The 24000-nt window shown below is 38.4% G+C and overlaps 2 protein-coding genes across 5 annotated transcripts in view; one reads left to right on the forward strand and one right to left on the reverse strand.

The window, feature by feature from the left end:
• Positions 1-11491, forward strand: part of LOC115222774 (3-hydroxybutyrate dehydrogenase type 2) — a 41298-nt gene extending 29807 nt beyond the window's left edge. The window contains exons 7-10 of the mRNA XM_036512043.1: positions 2934-3047; positions 5333-5388; positions 7761-7853; positions 11335-11491. Coding sequence (XP_036367936.1) covers positions 2934-3047; positions 5333-5388; positions 7761-7853; positions 11335-11388 — 317 coding nt within the window. The 3' untranslated portion in view covers positions 11389-11491. The remainder of the gene's footprint in view (positions 1-2933; positions 3048-5332; positions 5389-7760; positions 7854-11334) is intronic.
• The window catches only part of LOC115222775 (potassium voltage-gated channel subfamily KQT member 1-like), an 81423-nt gene that overhangs the window by 1506 nt on the left and 55917 nt on the right, over positions 1-24000 (reverse strand). The window contains exon 15 of one of the 4 annotated variants that reach the window (XM_029793075.2): positions 10290-10650. The exons of 1 other annotated variant lie outside the window; for it this stretch is intronic. In XM_029793075.2, the coding sequence (XP_029648935.2) occupies positions 10615-10650 (36 nt within the window). In that variant the 3' untranslated portion in view covers positions 10290-10614. Of the gene's footprint in view, positions 1-10289; positions 10651-17101; positions 17451-18277; positions 18340-24000 lie in introns of those variants that run through there. 2 more of the 4 variants (XM_036512041.1, XM_036512042.1) reach the window with 2 other exon arrangements.

The following is a 24000-nucleotide window of genomic DNA, read 5'->3' on the forward strand; positions in this document are numbered from 1 at the left end:
AAGGCAGATGGTAGCAATGTTGCAATTGTTGCTTACCTTCAGATTAATCGAGATTGACTTCGCCTATGTCCAATAACTTTCCAACCATTACCACCCTATCGTTTTAAGTGCATGTAGGAAAACATCCAATGGTCCATTTCCTTTCCTTTCCTAATACTTTAAGATGAGATTTGGGGAAAGGGGTTTGATGCTATTTCTAGCGGTTTGTGAGACCATAAAACGACTGAACGGTGTGTATTTCCACGCCCGGAAAAACCAAACTTTTATGCAAAGCATTAAACTATCCTTCATTTATTCCAGAATACAGTTACATGATCTATTTTATTTCAAATTATACTTTTCTCAAGAATATTAACGTCAAAAGTGGAGCCAAATGGAATTAGCTGAGAATTGAAAACGCATCTCACTGGGTGTTTTAGTAATTATAATTATCGGTACAATGGTTTTTAATTTAGGCACCAGGCTATCAGTTTTGATTGCAGAGTATTAGTATCATCGACTCAGGCACTTGATTGTTATTTTATTTTATCGATCTCCGACGGATGAAAAGCAGGATTAAAACTCAACGTCAAAAGCCGAAAGAAAAACTGCAACGCATTTTCTCTGCGACGCTCTAAAGATTCTGCCGCCCTCCATGATTATCATTATACTGGCGGCACAGTCGATGTGCAGTTAATATGGCACACTGTACAATTTATTGATACTTCATTCTCGATCCCAGGAGAATTGTATTGATAACCTATGCTGTGGAACTTGAACTCAGAACGAGATTGGATGAAACTTAAGATAATCGTTTCGAAATTTGACCCAAGACAACAATTTTGGTGAGCAAGTTCTACATTTTATCGACCCCGGATGGAGGAAAGGTAATGTTGACCTCGGCGAAATCTGAATTCAGAACATAATAAGTCGGAAGAAATAACCGCTAGGTATTTTGTCCGAAAATAATGTAAGACCATTTCATCCGTTGCCTCACTGTTTCTATCATCCCATCGTTTTCATCAGATAGAAGCAATGTTTACGTGTGTGTGTGTGTGTGTGTGTGTGCCCGTTTTATTCAGCACTTGATTTAAACTTTTTGTGATATTTTGCATATAACATGGTCAATAAAGCGATGCGAAATGGACTCGTCTGGAGACTTAAACCTTATTGCCGCCGTCTCGACTTTCTGAAACTTAAGATGAAGTGCTTAAACTAAAGAAGTATTAAATAACAATTTGTTTCATCGAAATCTATTCAAGTTTTGTCCACTACAAAATGTAGAGAGAAGAAACTTATTACACCTTTAGTGTGAACCTCCACCAAATTCTACCAATTTCCAAGGAGACAAGGCATATTTGATGAGTGCATCGTTTGCCTAGTGTTGGGTTGAAATCTTTCGGATGACTCTGAGGGAAATGCTCATCAAAATATTTCTCTCCCGAGAATTTACTGAAAAGTATCTGCGTAATTTAGATTCAATTAGCATACTTCCCTGCGCCATATTCGAAGCCCATTTCCGTTTTATAGAACACCCAATCCTCTCACATGGCCGCAAGACCTTAGAGACAATATGTTAGGTTACATTTTGTTTTCACCCCCTCCCCACCAGAAAGTAAGAATATCACCAGCTTCATGCTGCATAAAATTGAAATAAATATTATTATCATGTGATCCAGTGTTTGGCAGAAAAAAGTTACTAAATAATATCAAATGATATCGTTATGCTCGTGTTATAACTTGCAAAAACGACGGAATATTAAGAGTAAATACTTTTTCTTTATATAATATTTCGATCTAACACAATTAACATTGTAAAGTATACTAGCCATCTCAATATGGCTAACCACAAAGTGGGGGTGTTACTGTAGCTTTTTAGCCCCAGGAGATCATCGTCTCCAGCTGACTTTAGACACACTTTCTATGCCCTTATGGTATTTGCAATCTCGTTCAGAGATTTATCATTGCTTGCAGACAGTTTTTCGAAATCAGTGACGAAAGTTACTGGAAAAACAATAAATAAGGATTTGCAAACGGTCTCCCTTCATCGAAAACCGGTGATTGTCGTACGCCGAAGACAGGCAAATACCTAGAAACTGCAGTCCGTGCGTATCACTTAGGTTGACGAGAGAGGGATGACCTCCCTTTGCAAATACCATAAGGGCACAGAAAGTGTGCCTAAAGCCAGCTGGAGACGATGATCTCCTGGGGCTACAAGCTACAGTAACACCCACCCTTCGTGGTTAGCCATATTGAGATGGCTAGTATACTTTACGTTGTCGTGCAGTTACTGTTTACATCTCGTTCAGAGATTTATTATTACAATTAACATTGGTATGGAAGAAAGATTAGAAGATAATTTTCTTTTGAGAACTTCAGATTACAGAGAGCTGTAAGGCCATTCATATAACTTGCAGCACTTTTCAGAAAGACAAAATCTCATTACTTGGGCATAAAATTTCAAATAACATATCATTGATGTAATCAATCTCAGAAATTAATTGGCACGTAAATTATAGATGACGGGAAAATGAAAGGTAAAGAAACTGGTGGCTGGATTGAAACTCAGAATGTAGCCAAATTATTTTGCTCAGCGTTCTTCGGATTCTATATATTAGTCGTTAAGGCACGATTAATAGATTTACTAGAAACAGTCGGGAGCAAGATTCAGTGCATTTGAAGTAGGATTGTTGAACACTTTCATTTTATTGTAATACTAATGTTACAATACTTTGTCAATTTGGCTGTTTTAACCTTAAATACTGGAGAATTGACTCACCAGAGCTTTCTTATCATCAGGTCACATGACCCAGTTGTTGGCCCAGTTAATCACAGGTATTGGTTCGGTGTTGCAACTAAGAGCATAGTGTGCTTCACGTATTTTGTTTCTTAGAAATAATTATTTCATGTTATCGTACATGCAATGACAATTAATTATCTGTTTATAATTGAAGGCGCCGCCAGTAGATGTGTTTACGGAGCGACTAAAGCAGCTGTGATTGGTCTTTCGAAGTCAATAGCCATTGATTACGTTTCCCACAATATCCGATGTAACTCCGTCTGTCCAGGTAAACGAATCTATGTTTATATTGTACTAGCAGTATCGCCCGGCGTTGCTCGGGTTTGTAAGGGAAATAACTATATAAGCATTTTTAGCGAGTTATAGCCAAAAAATAGCAAAAAAATGCATTAAAAATGGAAAAAAATGATGGTAAATTTTTTAAAAAATCGTTGACTCATCGTAGACATTTTTAGAGAGTTACTTCCCTTATATAATAGCGAAAAAATGCATTAAAATGGAAAAAAAATGATGGTAATTTTTTTTAAAAATCGTAGACTAATCGTAGACGCGCGCTAGTACCCAGAAAGGCTCGATATGAATCACGACTATAAGATACCAGGTTTTGGTTAAACTGCACCGCAAAATGTGGGAGTAGTTAGGAATCTAAATCGTAAGAGACAGACAGCACACAACCTTACTTTTATATATAAAGATTTTCATTTTCAGACACACACACACACACGTGTGTGTATGTGTTAAATTTCGAATTAAAAGTAGTCTAGTAATGTAAATATTCTTTTCTACTCTAGGCACAAGGTCCGAAATTTTCGGGAAGGGTGCCAAGTCGATTAGATCGACCCCAGTAGCAACTGGTACTTAACTTATCGACAACGAAAGGACGAAAGGCAAAGTCGACCTCCGCCGAGGTCATATCACAAATTAGGGACCTGTACAGTCAACTTATAAAAAACAACAGTGCTGCGAGAAGCCGATTTCAGTGGATGGTCTGCCCTATGAACTATAGGGTCACGTGTCGGACTAGTTTGCGCCGATTTTAGCAGCTGCCTACTACTCCTGGCAACAGACGGGAAGCATTCCCAGTCGTGTGAGTCGGGGAGTGTTGACGCTGTTGAGAAAGGACCCGAACAAGGAGGATGTGATTGAAAACCTCAGGCCCATAACTTTACACAACACTGGGTTAAGGATTTTAGCTAAGATGCGCGCCAAAAGGTTGGCGCTTGTTGTCGGTAGTGTAGTCGGGGATGCACAAACCTGAGCGATCCCTTGCAGATCTGTCCACGTCAATTCCCACCTCATGCGATACATCGTAGAACGGGTCAAGAATAGATCGGGTTTTGAAGGGACACACACATATGTGTGTGTGTGTGTGTATAAATATATATATATTTAGGGCGGCGAGCTGGCAGAATCGTTAGCACGCCGGGCAAGATGCTTTGCAGTATTTCGTCTGCTGTTACGTTCTGAGTTCAAATTCCGCCGAGGTCGACTTTGCCTTTCATCCTTTCGGGGTCGATAAATTAAACACCAGTTACGCACTGGGGTCGATGTAATCGACTTAATCCGTTTGTCTATCTTTGTTTGTCCCCTCTATGTTTAGCCCCTTGTGGGCAATAAATAAATATATATATACATACGCATCCATGTATGTCTCTATGCATGTATATAATGTAAGACCTTCTTTACTTCTGTTTCGCATGTATGTAAAAGAGTATGAACAAGTGATCTGCAACAGCGATTCATGCTTATTTAAGCCGATGGAAAGAAAAATTAAATAGGATTCTTTAACATCATTTTGGTTCCAATATTCAATGCAAGGACTATTTAAATTGAAACAGAAATAATTAAGCCATTTATAAAAAAACCCATATATTTGTCAAATTATAAGGATTGGAGACAACTCTGCAAATATTTCGGTTTGCCATATCACCCAACTACGCAAAATTCACAAAGAAAGTGTAGAAGATTGCGTAGTAGTTAGAGTAAAAGAATTGATATATTCAGAGAATGCATTTGCCCCGTGAATAGAAACTTCGAGTACATCCTTCAGTTTGGAGAATGACAATTCTGTCTCTTTCCTTTTGCACTTCAAAGAGTTAGTTAGTTAATTTTTTGGCTCAAAAAGCAAAAAGGAAGGCTATGTAGGGGGACATGGAGTTATGTGCAGGGAGGGTGTTCATGTAAAGAGTTCAGGCCATTTGTGGTCAAGAGAGACTTTGAACCGAGCGGTCGTCGGCATCTTCACCATCTCGTCCGGCAGCTTGTTCCACGGATCCGCTACCCGGACGGAGAAAGCCCCTCTCCTTCTATTGTGGTGAAATCGTCGCAGATAGAGCTTTTCGGAATGACCCCGCAGCCGACGCTCTGGAGCAGGAGTGAAGAACAGCTCTTTCGAGAAGTTACACTTTCCGCTTATGATGTTGTGAGCGAGAATGAGATCACCACGGCGTCGTCGTTTTTCTAGAGAATAAAGGTCGAGCGTCTTCAGCCTTTCTTCATAAGAGTTTTATGCTTTACCTTTCTAGTGTATATGTTTTATCTTGTTATTCACAGGTACTGTAGATACACCTTCGTTCCGTGACCGAGTGGAAGCCTTACCAGATGCAAATGTAATATTTCAATTTTTTTTATTGCGTCTTTGTGAGATAAGTAAATGTTTAAGCGATTGGTTGGGTAGAATAATCTAGCGTTTTCGTCCCATGCTTTCCGTGTGAAAAAATATTGTCGCTTTGGTTGTAGGTAGAGGGAATAAGTGGAGGCGCAATGGCCCAGTGGTTAGGGCAGCGGACTCGCGGTCATAGGATCGCGGTTTCGATTCCCAGACCGGGCGTTGTGAGTGTTTATTGAGCGAAAACACCTAAAAGCTCCACGAGGCTCCGGCAGGGGGTGGTGGTGATCCCTGCTCTACTCTTTCACCACAACTTTCTCTCACTCTTACTTCCTGTTTCTGTTGTACCTGTATTTCAAAGGGGCCGGCCTTGTCACTCTCTGTGTCACGCTGAATATCCCCGAGAACTACGTTAAGGGTACACGTGTCTGTGGAGTGCTCAGCCACTTACACGTTAATTTCACGAGCAGGCTGTTCCATTGATTCGGATCAACCGGAACCCTCGTCGTCGTAACCGACGGAGTGCTTCCACAAGAGGGAATAATAAACAAATTGAAATGTGAGGCTGATTAAGAAGGGAGATGTGAGAGTTTCAAAAGCCTGTCTATGAGATGGACTGGGAAAATTCATTTCTTACAGAGAGAGTGATGAGGGAAATGAGGAGGAATCCAGTGAGAGGTGGAATATTACGTGGAAGAGGAAGGACGATGAAAATAAAATAGAGAGAATCAAATTCATACATGCAGGCATATAAACACTGGTAACATTTATGCAAAATCGATATACAAGGCACTTATGCTGACTGCTCTTTCAGCAGAAAGAGAGGTGCCGTGGAACAATTACCGGCGGCATAAAATGCATTAATGATATTATGCAAAGGCGGCGAGCTGTCAGAAACGTTAGCACGCCGGGCGAAATGCTTAACAATATTTCGTCTGTCATTGCGTTCTGAGTTCAAATTCCGCCGAGGTCGACTTTGCCTTTCATCCTTTCGGAGTCGATAAATTAAGTACCAGTTACGCACTGGGGTCGATGTAATCGACTTAATCCGTTTGTCTGTCCTTGTTTGTCCCTTTGTGTTTAGCCCCTTGTGGGCAATAAAGAAATAGATATTATGCAAACTGTGCCTGTCGGGCGTAGCTGAATCTTCTTTAGGGTATAACATAAGTAATATGACTTCGTAATAATTTATCAATGAGTAAATATACAAACACAGTTACAAGTAAAATATGTAAATAAATTAAGAATATCATGCTGAACCGTTAATCCCTCCACATTTTTTTCTCTCTCTATTTTTTTCCTTTCAACCCTTTTTGTCGACGAGAGTAGGCTCGAAATGTCAAAGACTTTTCCATTCACCTGCCTTCGGCTTTTGTTTTCTGTAAATTTGAACTATATATATATATATATATATATATATATATATATATATATATAAAGTTAATCCAAACAAGAAAACACAAAAAAAACACAACAACGCGAGGACGTGGAACAAATAAAGTATTATTGGACGCTCAGGAAAGAAGGAAAGAAGGAGGGTTTAACGTTTCGAGCGGAGCTCTTCATCGGAAACATAGGAGAAGGAAAGATCCAGAGAAGGGAAGATAGAGGAGAAAAAAATCGCCAACGGTACACACGCGGTCACATTTTGAATATATATATATGTATGTATGAATGTATGTATATATATATATATATTTATATATGGTGTGTTATGAGAATTTTATGTAAAGGTATCCCATAGAATTCAACAAATTTGTTAAAAATGGAGAAGAGATGTTGAAATTTGAAAGAATTTTAATACATGCATACGATCGTTTCAAACAGCGATATTAATATTCATGGTAGAATAATTAAGTTACTTTGGCTAAATCAAATTAATTACATATCACTGTTCTCCTCAGTGAAAGAAGTAGATACAAACAATTAATTAATAATTATTATTATTACAGAAGACTTTCGGATATACATATTTATCCTATTGAGAGCATACTAAATAATGTGAGTCTAGGTGTGTATAAACTAAAAACTGGGGCAGCTAACGGTGATTTGAAAATATGTGTGAAATAGGTTTTAAGAGACGTTCCCCCTACAAAAGAGTAAGTATATCAGTAATTCAAAGTCCAAATAAGTCATTTATTAGAGGAAAGTTTTATAGAGGTGTCTAATGGAAAGGCGTAGTTGTGTTTGAATTAGGATATGACTTAACAGTCATAATTAATATTAGGTATGGTGTGTACTAAAACCTGTTTTGTGTGTGTGTGTGTGTGTGTGTGTGTGTGTGTGTGTGTGTGTGTGTGTGTGTGTGTGTGTGTGTGTGTGTGTGTATAAAAGTAGAAATAATTCAAAATGGATTTTCACTCCCTTCATCAGGCAATGACAAAATTCTTGGAACGTCAAAAGATGGGAAGATTGGCTACCGCTGACGAAATTGCTCATTTAATCATTTATTTGGCATCTGATGAGGTACGTATGATATTCTATTTGAAGAGCTGCACTAGATTAAATTTAGAGGCGCAATGGCCCAGTGGTTAGGGCAGCGGACTCGCGATCGGAGGATCCCGGTTTCGATTCCCAGATCGGGCGTTGTGTGTGTTTATTGAGCAAAAACACCTAAAGCTCCACGAGGCTCCGGTAGGGGCTAGTGGCGACCCTGTTGTACTCTTTCGTCCCAACTTTCTCTCACTCTTTCTTCCTGTTTCTTGGGTAACGCTGCGATGGACTGGCGTCCCGTCCAGCTGGGGGGAACACAAACGCCATAGAAACCGGGGAACCGGGCCTATGAGGCTGACTAGGCTTGAAAAGGCCGCATAAATAAATAAAAACTAGATTAAGTAGTTCTGAAGGTTTCAAATGAATCGCTATTGCAAATAGTATGATTATGTACATTGCATTTTACGTACAGGGGCCGAAAGTTTGGAATATCATAGAAACTTAGGCTATCTTGAATTTCTGCCCTGCTTACACATTCAAATAAATGTCAGAAAAATCTATAACAGTGGCAGACGTCGATGCATATTCTCAACTACAGTGTGTTCCGTATTTTCATTTTGGCCAGGCTGAATGGTCTTACATCGCTGCACAATTTATGATAATGTTCTTCGGTTTTCTGGAAAATGCTGTTTCCTTTCTTTGGTATTGCTGCTATTATAAGCTTTCCCCATTCTTCTGACCGGTCATCTTCAATGATTGAGAAATTCCTTAATTGCAAAGAAAACATTCGTAGCATATCTCTTTTACTCTTTTACTTGTTTCAGTCATTTGACTGCGGCCATGCTGGAGCACCGCCTTTAGTCGAGCAAATCGACCCCGGGACTTATTCTTTGTAAGCCCAGTACTTATTCTATCGGTCTCTTTTTGCCGAACCGCTAAGTGACGGGGACGTAAACACACCAGCATCGGGGACAAACACAGGCACACAAAAAAACACATACATATATATACATATATACGACAGGCTTCTTTCAGTTTCCGTCTACCAAATCCACCCACAAGGCATTGGTCGGCCGGGGCTATAGCAGAAGACACTTGCCCAAGATGCCACGCAGTGGGACTGAACCCGGAACCATGTGGTTGGTTAGCAAGCTACTTACCACACAGCCACTCCTGCGTGTTAATCTAACAGCCTATCTAGAAACATTTGCGCTTGTTGCTCTCTTCCCCAGTTAGTTCAGTGGCTATTTGAGTTGCACCAAATAGATTACTAATTCGTTCCCTTTGTAAGGATATTTTAATCGTTATGTGATTCTCAATACACTTTACCTAAAACTTGTTGTTTTCCTATTGACATCACTACTTTTCCAAAAAGCCTGTGTTCTTCTAGCTTCGTCATGTATGTCACAGCTAATTCTCCCAAAATTTTTACTCTGCATAGTTTATAGGTAGTTTGTAGATCATGCACAGTCAAAACTTTTACAGGGCATCATTTTTATGTTTCAAATGTCTTTTTTTAATTACTTCAGAATCACTGTAAACACTGAATTTTAGCTATCGTGTAAGAAATATTTTACTGTGGAATATTGCGTCAGATAAGCGTATTTTTAAAAAATTATTTTCCATAAAAGCTAATCATATTGAATTCCTTACTGGTCTCTATAGTTTTAAAGAAAACGGGGCAAATAATCATAGCAAACCCGCATAAGATGCACTTTGGCGTTTTTAGCCGTTTCCAAGACTTTGTTTAAATACGGTTACTTACTTTCGTCCTCCTTCCCTAAAATTGATGGCCTTGTGCCAAAATTTTAAACTATTATTGTTGTTGGTAATAATAATAATAGTAATAATAATAATAATAATAATAATAATAATTATAATAATAATAAGTGAAAAAAATCGTGTTAACTGGAACGGCTCATGTACTGAGAAGAGCATTATCGCTGTGAAAACATCCATTTATGAATTTATTTATTCATTAATTGTTTAAATACATATTTCACCTGTGAATTTGCGTGTGTAATCTGGGAATGCATGCAATGAGCTTCTCTGCCCTAGGTGTACGGAAAACACTCGGCGAGAAACGGAAGAAAATTTGACGAAAGAAAGGAAAATAATAATAATAATAATAATAATAATAATAATAATAATAATAATAATAATAATAATGATGATGATGATGATGATGATGATGATGCACCAGGACTTACAAACACATATAACATACAGAAAATTGCACTACTGGGCACTGCACACATCCTACGCAGAACACTTTCAATACAGTAACCATCAGAGCTTCAGAACAAATCACAGCACATACCCAAGGCACACAGAGCTGTGCTCGGTAGTGAAGTGAAAGTACGCTATAAAAATAAAACTACTGAATAATAATAATAATAATAATAATAATAATAATAATAATAATAATAATAATAATAACAACAACAATGTTTTCTTTATTCACTAATAAAGGTTCACCAAAGTCGTTGGAAACGGTACAGGAAAATACAATGTGGGGTTAGGTAAAATGAAGCGTGGAAACCGTGAGAACGATGATAAAATAAGTTGTAAGAAAAAAATTCCCCAAAGGAGGAAGACTTCCTTGGACTGCTCGTAGACAATCCAGCGGTGTTTATTGAATTCCTGATTGGTCTCCATAGTTTTTAAGAAAACGGTTAACGTCGGACACCTGCTGTCGCGTGTAGAACAGATCCGGCTATCATTGTGAGTCCATGGTGAGTCCCGTCGCCTTCTTTTAACCGGGAAAAGCAGGCAATTTCTATATACCACGTGGTCATAGCGAATATGGTGGACGCGATTGAAGACAAACCTGAAGAGGAAAATAACAGTGGAGAGATAAGCCATTTTATTGAAAAGTGGATGAGAGTGGTGAACATGGTGCGAGTGAACGCACCTGCTCTGAGCTTACGTCTGTAATTCGGAGATAAAATACTGAGAAAAAGCACCCGTCCAAGAAGTCAGGGCACCCGTAGTTTTATGCAGTTTTTCCATGAGCAGGCCTCCAACATATCCTCCTTATTTGTTAAAATTTTTATTACTAGTTCGTTTTCTTTCTTTCTTTCTTTCTTTCTTTCTTTCTTTCTTTCTTTCTTTCTTTCTTTCTTCCTTCCTTCCTTCCTCCTTCCTTCCTTCCTTTCTTTCTTTCTTTCTTTCTTCCTTTCTTTCTTTCTTTTTTTCTTTCTTTCTTTCTTTCTTTCTTTCTTTCTTTCTTTCTTTATTCCTTCCTTCCTTCCTTTCTTTCTTTCCTTCTTTCTTTCTTTTTTTGTTAAACCTGTCTAAACGTAAAACCCTTACAGCAACACGCGCGCGCACACACTCAACGTTTTCCCCTGTGTCCCTTTAATGCTTTTCTTAAATAAACCCTTTGGGATTAAAAAAGCATCATCATCATCATTATTATTTGTTAAGTAATAGTCGTAGTTGTAGTATTTTAAATCATTGAGTATACCAAAAATTTTGCGAATATTGAGTGTAATATCTATTGTCTTTTCAGTCCGCATTCGTCACAGGTCAAGAATTTATTATTGATGGCGGTTGGAGCATGTAAGCTGTGACGATTGAGCACTCTCTGGAAATATCCTTACAGCCAGAAAAAAACAAAAGCACCAATTTTTGTGAATATAAAAATTAACAGAGAATAAATAAATAAATAAATAAAACATATATTTTAGTAGTTTTAATATTCAATGAAATTAGACATTAAATTTGTACAAATTTCATCAACGCCAGAAGGATCGTTAGTCGCCTGATCTGCCAAAAATAACTGCAAAATGATACACTATCAGGTTTAAAAAAAGAGATGATGTATCGGATAAGGTAAATGTCTGAAAAGGAGAGATGAGATGGTCATGACTGGAGTGTCTTTGGTCATATGTGTTCTTGGTCAAGGGTGACCTGAATCTAAACTGTTGGATGATGAAAACTCAATTCCAGTGGGATCTTGGACTTGAAATCTTCAATTTTGGATCGAATTAAGTGCTGTAAGATGTTTTACAGATTCGTCAATCTATGGTCTTTGTAATAATAATGGCGATGATGATGGTCACTCGCATCGATTTCGATGTATGAGTATTTAAAGGAAAAGACTAAATTTTTTTTCAAAAGTGTTTTAAAAAGACACTGCGTCTATTTGTGATGGAGTTTGCTATGAAGTCACAATGAGGATTTTGATTTTGCCTAGAATTCGACAAATATGTCTGTTGATTACAAGATAAAGTTCTATTGTTCTATTTCTTCAACTCAAATTCTTTAGACATATCATGACACATTTTGTGTCACATAGATCTATCTAGATCGTAACTTTCTCAAGAGGTCAGGATGTTAGTGATTGCTCTTATAGTGATACCTTAGCAGGGGGGGGGGTCTTTCTTTACCGCGAAATCCCTCTACTTGTTGACCATACAAAAGAATTTTCGGAATGCGATCATATTGCATTCTAACATGTACTGCCCATCGGCATTGAATTGTAGCAGCCTCAGCGCATGTGCGCACATCATCAGCCAAGGCATGCCCAACCCTTCACGCAGCGGATGCTGACAGCAAATAGGATGTCTGACCAGCAGGACACATTTCCTTTACAAGAAGCGGAAGAGCAAGCGTTCCATCTAGTCAAATATAATACGGAGCAAGGCACGATGGTCATGGTCTCAAGAGCAAAGTCACCTGTTCGACTACCACAGATCGCTGTTCATAGATGTGGTGACCATCAGTGAGAACAGAATTTCCGAGATACATCGATAACAGCCACGGCTGGACGGGAATCCTGTAGGAGAGTCGCGGTGATGTTTGGGAAGGTCTGGATTACGAAATACGATATACCTTCCTGGAATTAAGATGATGGGTCTGGGCGTGACCACCAGTGAAGGCTATTCCGACTAGTAGCCGTTGACGCCCCAACATAGAGTCTTTCCTAGGAACGTCCCACTTTTTAGTGCTGCGCTAGCAGAGCTTAAGCGTCTACGCTAAGACACCAAAGAACACAAGCTGTACGATGAGTCGAGTGTCAGGGGTGCAGCATGACAATAAAGCCACAATTTGGTCTTTGGCAGACCATGAAGACTGCACATCACTCGATTCCAAGTATATGTGTGCAGCTTTTCGAAACGAGTGGTGGACTGGATTACAAAAGAAGAGACTTCAATGTTCACACGACGTCATGCCACGACTTTCGGCAATGGTGGCAACGGTCACACAAATACTAGAAGCGTCGACTAGCTACTCGAAAGCCAAAACCACTTGGTTTGGATTGTCCTGACGAGGTCTGAGTCTATATGTCAGACTTGTATGCCGAACTCTTGGTAGATATTCCATACAAAATGCGAAAATCCCCAGTTTTGTGTGCAAGGTAGCGATGGTGCTGCTGAGAAAGGACACAAAAAAGCGGAATACAAGTTGGCGCATGTCGAAAGTCTTTTTGGTGATACGCAAACGTGTAGTGCTCCGAACAGATCAATCATAACTTTTACTTCATGTGATACATCTCAGAAAGAAATTAAAAAGAACCTGGCACAGACGGAGTCCTAAATGACTTCGATCACTCGAAAGCTTTCGATAGACCACTAACACATGATGGCTGTCTCCAAAGCAACTGGTTTCATCGCTGGGTCAGCGCAATGTAGAACAATATCAGTTTGGTGTTTAGGGAGGAAAGGCAGCTCAGCTATCATAACAATTCAGCATCACGTGCTCGGTCCCTCGAGGTTACTTCCTTTCGTTTCTTCTTCATGGGATGGGTCTTGAGTCAGTATTCCGAAAACCAGAAACATTGAAGGGCATCCAATACGAACTAAGATGCTCTGCACTGGTATATGCGAACGGTTGCCCACTATAATAACGTTGGGTATCAAGAATACCAAAGATTGGTACCGCTGTAACAGAGTACGAGACGATAACAGGGGCCAAAATCAGCGATGTAAAGTCGGTGGCGTTGCAGCTCGGTATCCGGAGAAGCATATCTGAAGGCGGCGAGCTGGCAGAAACGTTAGCACGCCGGGCGAAATGCGTAACCGTATTTCGTCTGCCGTTACGTTCTGAGTTCAAATTCCGCCGAGGTCGATTTTACCTTTCATCCTTTCGGGGTAGACAAATTAAGTACCAGTTGCGCACTGGGGTCGATATAATCGACTTAATCCGTTTGTCTGTCCTTGTTTGTTCCCTCTGTGTTTAGCCCCTTGTGGGTAGTAAAGAAATAGGTATCTAGAGAGGCATAAATGTTGTAGAGTGCTGGATAGACGGGCCTGTTAAATTCCTTTCAATTGGTTCGGTCCAGATCTCCAGGTGAGGAAGAATTAGGACGAGGAAACGAACAGAGTGGCCTGCTTTGCTCCGAAATAGGTAGAGCGAAAACTATCTCCGAAAAGTCGGGAAAAGGCGGCAAACGTCAAGATCGCCTCACTATATTCTAATATCGTCCCAACCACGGTGCCTTGCTGCAGTTCAGGCAGACTGGAGACTGCTCTTCGATTTTCATGGAAGGATGTATTCCACTGGTCAGGCGCCCCATTTGTTGTCAGTACCTGTCGCAGGGTTGGACCAATTCCTTGACAGTGAATATGTGTGACTGCCGTCATTCAGATGTGTTTTTCCCAGTTCATCTCAAGCAGTCGAGAGCCCACAACTTTCTGTCACTCGAGCAATGCAACCGAAGTGCAGAAATTTCTGTCTAGGTGATGTTATGTTTCCAGAGGTTGAATTGGCTCAACTTGCCTTAGTAAACTTTGTAAAGTAGCCCAGAGTGCTGAACTCTGGCTCGAGGAAAGGGTCCAATAAGACAACTCGTGACTCAGGCCCTCGAGATAGAAGGCATGTATTCTGATCTGGTACAGGAAAGATCGAAGTCATTCTGCGCAAAGAATAGGCAGACAGACAGATTGATAGATAATCAGGCAGGCAGATAGAAAGACAAAAAGTAGAGTTAAACAAATAGGAATTTGAATCAAGACAGAACACAAAGAAGGGTAAGTTATGAATACAGATTTTATTGATAATTGATGTACGTGTTTCTATTCTTACACGTAGACATGCTAATTTTGAATGTTCATTAGGGAAGCTATAAAGTGCAAAGATTGGTGGATTTCACTGCAAAAATATCCAATGAAAATCTTACAAAATATTCAGGTGATTGACAAAAAAATTACAAAAAACAGAAAAAATATTGAAATTTGTGATAAAAATAGCTTACAGATGACGTTTTATATATAAGGAACATCCTTTTTGCCAAATGCCAAACCATAACTAAATGAAATCCGTGTTCAAGAAACACCGATTTTTTATTTTCATCCATTTCTCCATAGAATGGACAAATTTGTATAAAAGAAACACATTTTCCCCATTTTTATTGTTTCCATTTGTGAGATAAATTTCTTTCACAAATGTGTGTGTATGCATATTTATGAGTATATGTATGGATGTATACGTATATACAACTATTCACGCACACATACAAACATACGTACACACACACACACACACACACAGACACACACACACACACACAGACACACATATCGATAAATAAATATATATCGGCTTGGTCTTCGCCCAGCTCACTTAAGGGCCAAGCTTTGTTGATTTCTCTCGGTTAGTATCTGGTTAGTGTGTCCCTGAGCAGGTCAATCGAGTTGATGATTAGGGTGGTATCGTCCGCACACTCCCGGTTGATAAAGTGGTAGTTCCCGAAGGTAACGCCAGAAACTCCCTCACAGCGCTCGATCATCAGATAATTGATGACACAGTTGAAAAGGTCGGGGGGGGGGGAAGCCACGCAGCCCTGTCTGACCCCGCTGTCGATGGGAAGTCAGTCAGAATCCTTTCCGTTTACCCGCACGCAGCTCTCTATAGGCTCTGCTATAGGGCCATTGGGGCAGGACAGTGACCTAGAGAGGCGCGTCGACGAGCTTCAGAATTTTCCAGAGGGATGCGTGGTTGACCATGTCGAATGTCGCTTTGAGGTCAACAAAGACGATATCAAGGCGGTGAATTTCAAGGAACTCCATCGCCCCAGGGCAGCCATTCCGCTGTCCGAGAACTACAACATCACCCTGGCAGGACTCTGCGAAACACGCTGGCCGCCCGGCAGTGGCTGGCTCATCGCAAGAGACCACTGCCACATCTAGAGTGGCCTTTGCGGCGTGACACTGGCTCCACCCAAGCACGCCTGCAAGTCGCACATCAGCTGCAACCTGGTGAGCTATGCACGCTGTCTGCCCGTTTTCACCATGGGCACGGGAAGATGACTATCGTCGTGGCCTACAGAGGACCCAGTCAAGGATGACAACTACAACCAACCCCAACAGGTTTTAGGACAAATCCCACCCCCACGACATCACGATCTCGACGGACCCCAATGCTACCATCTCCTTTTATCCCAGGTTCCCTTCAACCGACTCACTCCAAGTTCAATCCATTGGCACAACTTTCGCCGCTCCATCTACCAATGACAATGATAATTGTCTGCTGCTCCTATACCACTACAACAACCTCTATATCGCCGACACCTGGTTCCACCACAAACTTAGCCATCGCTGGACTTGGCACGGTCCGGACAGCGATCGACCACATCATCTGCCGCCGCTGGATGTCATTTGTCACCAACTGGTGGGTTTATAGGGAGCTCAACTCGGCAATACCGATCATAGATTGCTGGCTGCAACACTTAAGCTGAAGTTGCGGAAAGATCCTGCCACCAAGAACCAGCCCCGCCCTGACACTTCTTGTTTCTGTGATCCCAACATTGCTTCTATATTCGCTTCAGTGTCCTGGCCGAGGATGAGACTGTCAACTTAGAGATCTTAAGTCAAGCGTCAACCAGTCTGCCCATGACGTCCTGGTAAACTCAAGACCCCTTCCCAAGCGGCCCTGAATTTCCCCGTGAACGCTAAAGGCTAAGAAATGCGGTCGCAAGGCTCGTTTGCACGACGACACGAATGAGTAACGCCGGCTCAACCGGATTCACAAGGTCATCACAGATGACGGGGAGAAGTTCTGGGCGGAAGAAGCCGAGCGCCTGGAGGCAGGAGCAAGGAACAACGACTTCAGGTAGGTGTTCACCATGCTCTGCAGAGCTCGTACCGGTTCCCCGTTCAGAACAGCCCTGGCGAACGTCATCACCACAGAAACCGCCTGTCTCGAATGCTGGAAAGAGCACTTCAGCCTTCTTCATCAACCACCTGTCCCAATCGATCCTAGCCTAACCACCACTGCAGGCACAATATATGTGTGTATTCGTTCGTTTATTTGTTTTATATCCCCTTTTCTTTGGGTTAGAAAAATATATTATTGACTGTTTTTTTCTTTAATTTTTCAAAGGTGGTTGTCATTATGTTTTTTTTTTTTTTGTTTCTTTTACCATTTAAGGACTCCCTTTGTCCACACCTCTTCGAAGGTGAAAAGTCAGGAGGTGATTTTGTGATGCGGGAAATCTAAAGTTACCGAGTGTAGGTTAGCAAAAATGTGAACAAACAAGTGCACTTTTTTTATTCACACACCGATACCTACACATTTACCAACCACGCAGTCCCGGGTTCAGTTCCACTACCTGGCGCCTTGGGCATATGTCTTTTACTATAGTCTCGAGCCGACTAAAGCTTTTTGAGATTTGGTAGACGAAAACTGAATCAGAAAGAAGTCCTATATATATATATATATATATATATATATATATATATATAGATATATATATATATATATATATATATATATAATATATATATATATATAATATATATATATATATATATATATATATATATATATATACATACATCTGTGTGTATGAGAGTGTATGTGCATGTGTATGTGAGTGTGTGTGTGTGTGTGTGTGCGTGCATATCGAAATTGATGGTGTAATCTTACTAACGGTTCCAGATTCAGTAGCAACTTACATTGTGCATTAAGCGATAAATAACATACAATAGAAAGTAATGGATAAATGCAATTAAGCATATGCACGATTCTGAGGCAGAAAAATAATCTTATTATCAGTGCAGATACTTCATAATTTACGACGTAATCTGATTCTTCAGCAGGTACGAACCACCAGGTATTTTAAAGAACAGCGAATCACACGCCTTTTCTACCATCTTCTCGATAAACACAGAGTATTATTTCAATAATACTAATTAAAAAATTTTTTTTTCCCATCTTGAAAATTTGCCTTGTAATGAAATCTGGTTTGATTTCCTTTTTTCTAATTTTTCATACACCCATTTTTATTAAAATTTGCTTTCAGTTTAGCATTCTGTCTTACTATTTTTCTTCTCCTATATATATATATATATATATATATATATATATAATATTAAATTAGAGATAAAACCACTATTAGGCAAATCATACAATGAAAAACTCAAGCCAATACATAAGATTAATTAATTTATATTATTTAAAATATATATCAAAATTATTAAAAAAAGATAATTAGTATAACACTACGATCGTTTCATGGCTGTCCAATTCTTAAAATTTCGGGTTACAGTCATTCTTCAGGTGATTTAGATATCTAAAATATAATCAGAAATATATTATTATATTATTTATATCTTAAAAATATTGTTTAAATATTTCTGATTATATTTTAGATATTTAAATCACATGAAGAATGAGTGTAAACCGAAATTTTAAGAATTGGACAGCCATGAAAGGATTGTAGTGTTATACTAATTATCTTTTTTAATAATTTTGATATATATTTCAAATAATATAAATTAATTATCTTATGTATGGCTTAAGTTTTTCATTGTATGATTTGCCTAATAGTGGTTTTATCTCTAATTTAATATAATATAATATTTTACTATAAAATTGGATTCAATCCTAAATCTGATTTTTCCCTGTAAGTTTGGATTTATTCCTAATATTTTATTATATATATATATATATATATATATCTATATATATATATATATAATATATATATATATAGATATATATATATATATATATATGTATATATATATATATATATATTATATATATATATATATATATATATATATATATATATAATATATATATATATATATATATATATATATTAAAAAAGGAGATGTGGAACACGAGTTGTGATATATAAAAAAGGAAATGAAGAAAATGCTGACAAAATAATTTAAGTAATTTAATTACGTGAAAGTTCTTTTTACCGGTTGCGCATTTGTTATGCTTATCAAAAGATTAGAGTTCCTTTCTATATATAAGAAGTTACATAAATCCGATTTATGGGATTATCTTAGGTGTCACGTTCATAAAGGGCTTAGCTTTATGGACGTGAAATTTAAGGTAATCTCATAAACCGGCCCAATGCCTACCAAGAGGGGCGACGGGGAGGGCGGTCCGTCCCGGGCGGCACAATATAGACTTTAATAATGTATAGTAGCTATTAATATTTCCTTAAAATTTAAATTTATCATCAGTAAACTTGTATTTTTGTGTTAATATTGCGTAATATTGTTAATACAGTAATGTTGTGTGTTATTGGATAAGAGAGTGTGTCGATGATATTCAGGAAGTTGATTATTTTTTAGGATGGTCTATACTCTATTTGCTTTTATTCATATAAATTTACGATATCACTGATATAATTTGAGATGAAGTGAATTAACGATAGCGGTGCAACATTTCGAAAAAAAAAAAAAGAAGAACGAGAGAAGAAGAAGAAATGCGAAATGAAGGTGACATAATTAACCTAATTAAATTTCTCATCAGACCCAAGCGTTCAGCTGAAACTGGTATTACTGTAGAAGGTCATGAAGTAGAACTTGAAGAGGAAATAGAAGATGATGATGATGATGATGCTGATCCACCAGAAACTACTGAAGAACAAAACTCTAATATTAATTTGAAAGACATTGGGATGTGGCCTGCTAAGTTTAATCAAGGTGACGGTGGTTCGGGAAATCCTTGAGCAACAAGGATCGAAGTTTTGGGCAAAAATATTGACTGTGGATTCAAAGAAGTTGTACGTCCGGGACAAATAAGAAAACTGAAAGGGGAGACTGGAAGACTGTCAAGAAACTGGGTTTTTTCGAACTTTACAAAGCGGGGGGAAAAATCTTGAGAACTTGGATGATGTACTCCCCATCGAAAGAAGCTGTGTTTTGTTTTTGTTGTCAGCTATTTTCAAGAGAAAACTCAAAGTTACCACACATCCACTCCTGCGCCTGTAAATATATATGGTGACCATAGTGGTCAGTCCGATATTTGGACGTACGTAATTACTGTTTATACTACGGCAAAGTATCATATTATTGGAAACTTGAGCCACAGAGCGCAGGTAAGATCACACACGAACCTTTCTACGTAAGTGTTTGCACTCACGCACTTATACAAGGCAAGTCATAAATAAGGATCATCACATATTAATCAATCTTAGTACATTTGACTTACAGCTGTTGCTAAAAGTCATTATAAGTTCGTTATCGGTAGATTGATAAGCCTATTGATCGGTTGGGGAAACTGAACGACCGAGAGAATTGATATTTCTTTTGTCAGAGTTATTTCTGGTTAAAACCAAGCAGAACACTGGTTATAACTAGAAACGAATCTGACGAAAATAACATTAATTCTCTGGGTCGTTCGATTATTCTCAACCGATTCATGGGCTAATTGAGTAAATCTATCAATAATATACCTATAATGACCACTGGAAACAGTTTTAAGTCGAATTTAGTACAATAAAGTAATACGTAACGACCATTATTTATGCCATGTCTTATACACCACTCTGTGTAAAATCCAGCATAACTGGAACACAAGCATGGATTTACAATATGGAATGACTATGAACTATAACCTCGAGCCCTGTCACAAGAATTACACGGAATTCTTTACTAATCTAAACAATATTATGAGCCCGGTGTACTAACAGAGGATTTATAAAGTATTTTGCCCGGATTGATAATCCTTTATAGCCTCGTTAAGCTATACATAAATAAACTCATGGAGATGAGAATGTGTTAGCGAAAGATTTATTCCTTTAAGTACAGTTTGATGTACTAAAAAGGAATAAATCTTTCACTACAGCTACCAGCTACTTCTGCCTCTTGGAAGCCCGCTCAACTGGAAGTCCAATTCGCTGCAGTCTAGCTCCCTAGCTAGCTCGCAGCGAAGTCCCTGTCTACAGTACGCATGTCTTAAATCCTGCCCCCCAAGAACTGTTGACTGTTATTGGAACCGGGAAGACGTTTTAATTGTCCTGCCTGAGCATGTGGTTACTCGGCTCTTTGGTGACTGTTCCTTGCCAAGGGTTGGTGCACTCTGCCTGGGGCGGCCTCTGTTTGGTGGTTGAGCTACCTGAACGGGGCTGTCAATATCGAGATGAGCCGGTTTCAACCTATCGATGGAAACTATGTCTTGTCATCCGCCAATTAGGAGTTGAAATGATTTGTCTCTCGGACATATGATTTCATATGGACCATCGTAGGGTGACTGGAGGGGTTTTGGTCTTAGTAATGTGTATATGAAATGGTGCTTCATTACACGTTGAACGAACACAAAGTTAGCTGTGTGGAGGTCGTTTGGTACGGATGATCTGGGTGTACCGTGTGTTGACAAAGGAATAAGGTGCCACTGGCCCCAAGCTGTCTCTCAATTGAGGGAGGTACCTTTTGACATCCAGGTCTGACTTCATATTCGGAAGGAACCCTCCTGGTACTGTAAGAGGGGAACCATACACATTTCTATGGTGGAATTGTTGAGATTTTCTTTTGGAGCGGTGCGGATTCCCAGCATCACTCATGGAAGTTGATCAATCCAAATTGGGTCCGTTAAGTCTGGTTGTCAGGGATTCCTTCAAGCGGTGGTAAAATCTCTCCACTAACCCGTTGGATTGTGGATGGTAGGCTGTTGTGTTGTTCATTGTGATTCCAAAATGGTCACAGATGTATATATATATATATATATATATATATAATGCAAATAAGTAACAAAGATGTCCAGGTATCAATTAATATAATAAATTTGTTAACTTATGAATTACCACATCCTGTATTCCTCATTTCTAATTCCCACCCTTAGAGCTTATTTTAACCTCTTTTGTTTTTCACTTTTATTTGATAATCTAAATAAGGACTAGCCACCAACATCCTTCCTTCTTCTAGTTATCACCTCTTCCCCATCAGTCATACTCTCACTAGCAGCTCTGAGACATATCCTTTTATGTAGATAAAGCTAGTATATGGTCCCAGTAAAATAAGGGTCTGGGAGGTTGTCTGACAGTAATTAATTTATCACTATCAACTGGAACATAGCTGACAATTCCCAATCGATTTAAGTTTAAATGTTTGTATAAAATCTTATAAATAAAAATAAAAATAAATAACTATCTCACCACTCCCTATATTTTGACCCCACCACTATTTTCCTCTGCTACTCTCTAAATTATAAATGCTAAAAATGGTTTATCCTTTATGTTGGAAATCTATATGATCATCTGCGCCTGAGGAGAGCAGTTTCTCTCAAATTGATGTGATGTTTGAATTGATTGATTAAACGGAGCCACTTGAAACATCCATAATGTATTGATACCTGGACATCCTTGTTACTCATTTGCATTTTGCTCACCTTACTTTGAGTTGCATGGACGATACTGAACTAGCTTGGTGCCTCAATTTAAGTACCTAATTCAAGTGAATCTTAATTATATATATATATATAAACAACTTATAAACAAGGGCGTGCTTATAGTGATAAATTATATGGTTATTGACGATTTGTCTATTTTCGGCATATTTGGCATTAGACTTTTTTCTTTTGCTCTTGTTTATAAGTTGTTTATAAATTTAACCTTTAAAGGTATTTTTTAATATGCTGGCCATTGAAAATTTTTTTCGAAAACTTTTATCCTATATTAGATATATATATATATATATATATATATATATATATAATATATATATATATAATATATATATATATATATGTATATATAATATATTATATATAGATGTATTGCATAAGCATTTATATATATGTGTGTGTGCATATGTAATATGGGGGGGGGGGTGCGCTATGGTTTAGTGGTCAGGGTGTTGGATTCAATGATTGTAAGATTGTGATTTCGATTCTTGGACTGGGCGATGTGTGGTGTGTTCTTGAGCAAAACACTTCATTTCATGTTGCTCCAGTCTACTCAGCTGTGGAAAATGAGTAATTGTGTGATGGACTGGCGTTCTGTCCAGGTGAGGAGTATATACACCATTGAAACTGGACCTTATAAACCTGGCATCGCTCAGGAAGGAAGCATTTTTTTATGTGGTATATATATATATATTATATATATATACATACATACATACATACATACATACATATATATATATATATATATATATATATATATATATATATATATATATATATATATATAATATATAATATATATATCTATATATATATTATATATATAATATATATAAACACACATATATACAGTAATATACATATGTGTACACACACACACACACACATACATATATTTATACACCTCATCCCTTGCAATAGGTATTACTGCACTCCCCTATTTCCCCCTCTCTGGTCTCCATGTTTTAGCCCACACAATGCTCAGAATACTCTCTAATCTGTCCCGTGAACAAAGCATCTCCTGTACCGCTTCCACAACTGAATGTCAATAAATTGTGCTGCCTCAAAAGTATCTCTAGCAACTAGAAGAATTTGTCTGCAACTGGTGCCAGAAAAAGTGCCCCTGCTAAATATGGTAAAGTGGTTGGCTACTGAGTAGAAAATGTATACTGTTCTGTGACCATTTATACAGAATCTTCAGTCTTGGTACCACAAGAGAATGCACCCAATGCACTTGGTAAAATGGTTTGTGAAAGGAAGACCATCCTGCTGTAGAAATCAGGTGAGATGGATGAGCAACGGTCTATGGAAGCAGCATGGAAAGGAGATATGAAAATGGTGATATATATATGGAGAGATACACATACATACACACACACACAGATATGATATATTCAGATACATATATAAAGACATTCAATCACAAACATACATTCATACATACACATATACATACATACATAAACATGCATAAGACGTGTGTGTGTTTGTGTGTGTGTGTTTGTGTGTGTGTGCTTGTGTGTGTGTGTGTGTGAGTGACTGTGTGAAAAAAATGTGTTCATTGTCTGGTTGCAAAATGGCTACT

This window comes from Octopus sinensis, linkage group LG21 (genome assembly GCF_006345805.1).
Source record: "Octopus sinensis linkage group LG21, ASM634580v1, whole genome shotgun sequence".
Taxonomy (NCBI): Eukaryota; Metazoa; Mollusca; class Cephalopoda; order Octopoda; family Octopodidae; genus Octopus; species Octopus sinensis.